Below are 2547 nucleotides of genomic sequence, written 5' to 3' on the forward strand. Positions count from 1 at the left end.
TTGACCCAGGCCCGATGGCCCGTAAGCGGCTTTAGGGGCCGGTCTCTCGGTCAGCCATCACCATGCCACCTCGACAAAGGAACAGTAGGTCCTTGGTAGGGACCCATTTAATACAACACAGTCAGACTACGTCTTGCTAATCTCAACCTGAAGAATTGATTCATCCCGTAAACCTCGGTGCTGGCATGTTCGGGCACAGAGAGAGCTCAGGAATCCGAAGAGCACGGGGAATGAATCACATGCTTGACACGCCCAGGGCTTACCCTCTCGTCCATGAGAATCCGGGTGCCATCAACACGGCCGTCTTCCCGCCCCGAGACCCGCGCCACCGAGAGGCCATTCAACGCTGCCAACATCAGAGGCCGCTTCTGCGCCTCCAGGCCTGCCATCTTCTGCTTCTCCAGATTCTTGTGGCAAGAAAAGGCATGTTCTCATTGTTTACAATACCGGGAGAATTCTGGAATGTGTTTTAATCTCCCCAAATCTGTAACTCCCCAGCCAAGGAATGCAGACAACCACCATTAGTAGGGCGAATTCAAACACAGCCTACCCATTAATTCCCACCGTGCCTGAGGAAGCCCGTCCCTCCGGGACTCCTGCGCTTTTAGTTTAAAGCAGATGAATAAACGAACACACAACAAGTAAGAGCAAAGACTGCGCACAGCCCGGCTGGTGTGGCTCAGTGGTTGAGTGTCGACCTATGAACCAGGAGGTCACGGTTCGATTGCTGGTCAGGGCACATGCCTGGGTTGTGGGCTCGATCCTCAGTGTGGGGCCTGTAGGAGGCAGTCAATCAATGATTTTCTCATAACTGATGTTTCTCTCTCTCTCTCTCTCTCTTTCTCTCTCTCTCTCTCTCTCCTTTCCTCTCTGAAATCAATAAAAACATATTTTTTAAAAAATGAAGCATAGAAACGGATGAGTGTTATCGTTTGAGATTTTGATGCAAACAGAAGTGGAACCAATGTGCAGACTCTTCTGGCCACTACAAGTAAGGAGATCATCTTACCCTTGGTTTCTTTTCAAACCTTTTAGGTATTTTTTTCTTAGTCTATCATTTATAAATTTATTCCCCAGAGAGCAGTGTCTCGATAGAACCATGGGTGCAGAGGATGGCATCACACTCATCCCCTCAGTGCCCCCTGCAGTAGGAATGGAGCCCTGGTTTGTGAAGTTACGACACTTGCACCAGGGACTGGCCGACCCCTCAGACCTACAAACGGAGCTTCTCAGAGGAGGATTAACTGAGACAGCGTGAGAAGAGGACCCAGGAATTTCAACAGTAGGGGCCAGAAAGAGGAGCGATGGAGACAGCAGGCCTGAGTCAACCATTCAACACACCAGCAGCTCCTGAGTTATGGAGAGTTGGCTGCAGGGCAAATTCTCACCATGCCTGGCCCCTCGGTTCCCATCGGGTGTAACTTTCTCATTGCTCTTACCCTGGAGAGGCCCAGGCAGCCTCCTCTTATCATCTATTCCTGAGATGCCCAGCCAAAGCTGCCCATCGGTGCGGGGGGCAGAGAAGCATCTGAGATGTGGGGAGGAGGTTGGGGTTGTTTCTTTGTCAAAAGCCAGGCGCAGAACCACCTGGCACTGTCACCATCGTGCCTGGCACACTGGTTTGCTGGAGAACCTCCTAAACCTGCTCTGAGGCCGGGACACCAGCCCAGGAGGAGTCCTTGAGCTCCTGAGTAGACAGGATTTGGGGAAAAGTTCAACGGGGAGAATGAAGTAGGGATGGGGTCGCGATGACCCCCCTGGACGGGATGGGACAGCACGTGGGACACACAACGGAAACCCCTGCTCCTTGGTGTCATGCCTGAAGCTCCAGGTAGGGAACCATCGCCATGGGATTGGCTGCAGGCCTTTGTTTAACACGGGTAACAAGGGAAGTGGGGGGATTTGACCAAAATGAGGCAACCGGATCGAGGAGGCATCAGTAACTATCAAGTGAGCAAAGTGCAGACTGACAGGCTGAGCTGTGTTAAAGGGGCCTGGGGCCAAGAAGTGCCGAAAACAATTTTCTGCCAATAAATCACTTTTCCCAGCTGGGAAAGCTCTCCCCGAGGCAGCCACACTCCATTTCCTCTCCCAGCCCACAGGTTGTATTGCCAGAGGCCCAAGCACATCTTTCACAACCTCCCTCTGGGTTTGCCAACCGTGGGAACAGTTACACCTGGACCATGCCACGGACGGCCATCTGTGAGGCTGACGATGCTCGAAGGTTTGTCTGAAGTCATGAAGTGGTTGCGGATTAGAGTCTGAACCCAGGAACTTGGCTTCCTTCAACACTGGCCCCTGACGGTTCTTTGATTCCCACTGTGCATGTGTGCGTGCGTGTGTGTGCGTGCATGTGTGTGTGCATGTGTGTGTGTGCACATGTGCCTTCTGAGATCCCCAGCTCTCCTTCCTCCACCACTTTTATCTGGACCTTCTCTTCCCTTGTCTGCTGTGCACGTCCTGCTCTATTTTGACTGCAGTTTCTCCTTGGTGTGGAGTTGTGTGCTGGGAGGACAGCCTGGATGGACTGCTTTGGGAGTTCAGGGG

At 52.6% G+C, this 2547-nt stretch overlaps 1 protein-coding gene across 4 annotated transcripts in view; it reads right to left on the bottom strand.

Annotated features, from left to right (window-relative positions):
- The window catches only part of PTPN14 (protein tyrosine phosphatase, non-receptor type 14), a 131408-nt gene that overhangs the window by 13169 nt on the left and 115692 nt on the right, over positions 1 to 2547 (bottom strand). For all 4 annotated transcript variants that reach the window (XM_006772930.2, XM_006772931.2, XM_015569944.1 and 1 more), the window contains one exon: positions 264 to 407. In XM_006772930.2, the coding sequence (XP_006772993.1) occupies positions 264 to 407 (144 nt within the window). The remainder of the gene's footprint in view (positions 1 to 263; positions 408 to 2547) is intronic.

This window comes from Myotis davidii, unplaced genomic scaffold (assembly GCF_000327345.1).
Source record: "Myotis davidii unplaced genomic scaffold, ASM32734v1 scaffold362, whole genome shotgun sequence".
NCBI lineage: Eukaryota > Metazoa > Chordata > Mammalia > Chiroptera > Vespertilionidae > Myotis > Myotis davidii.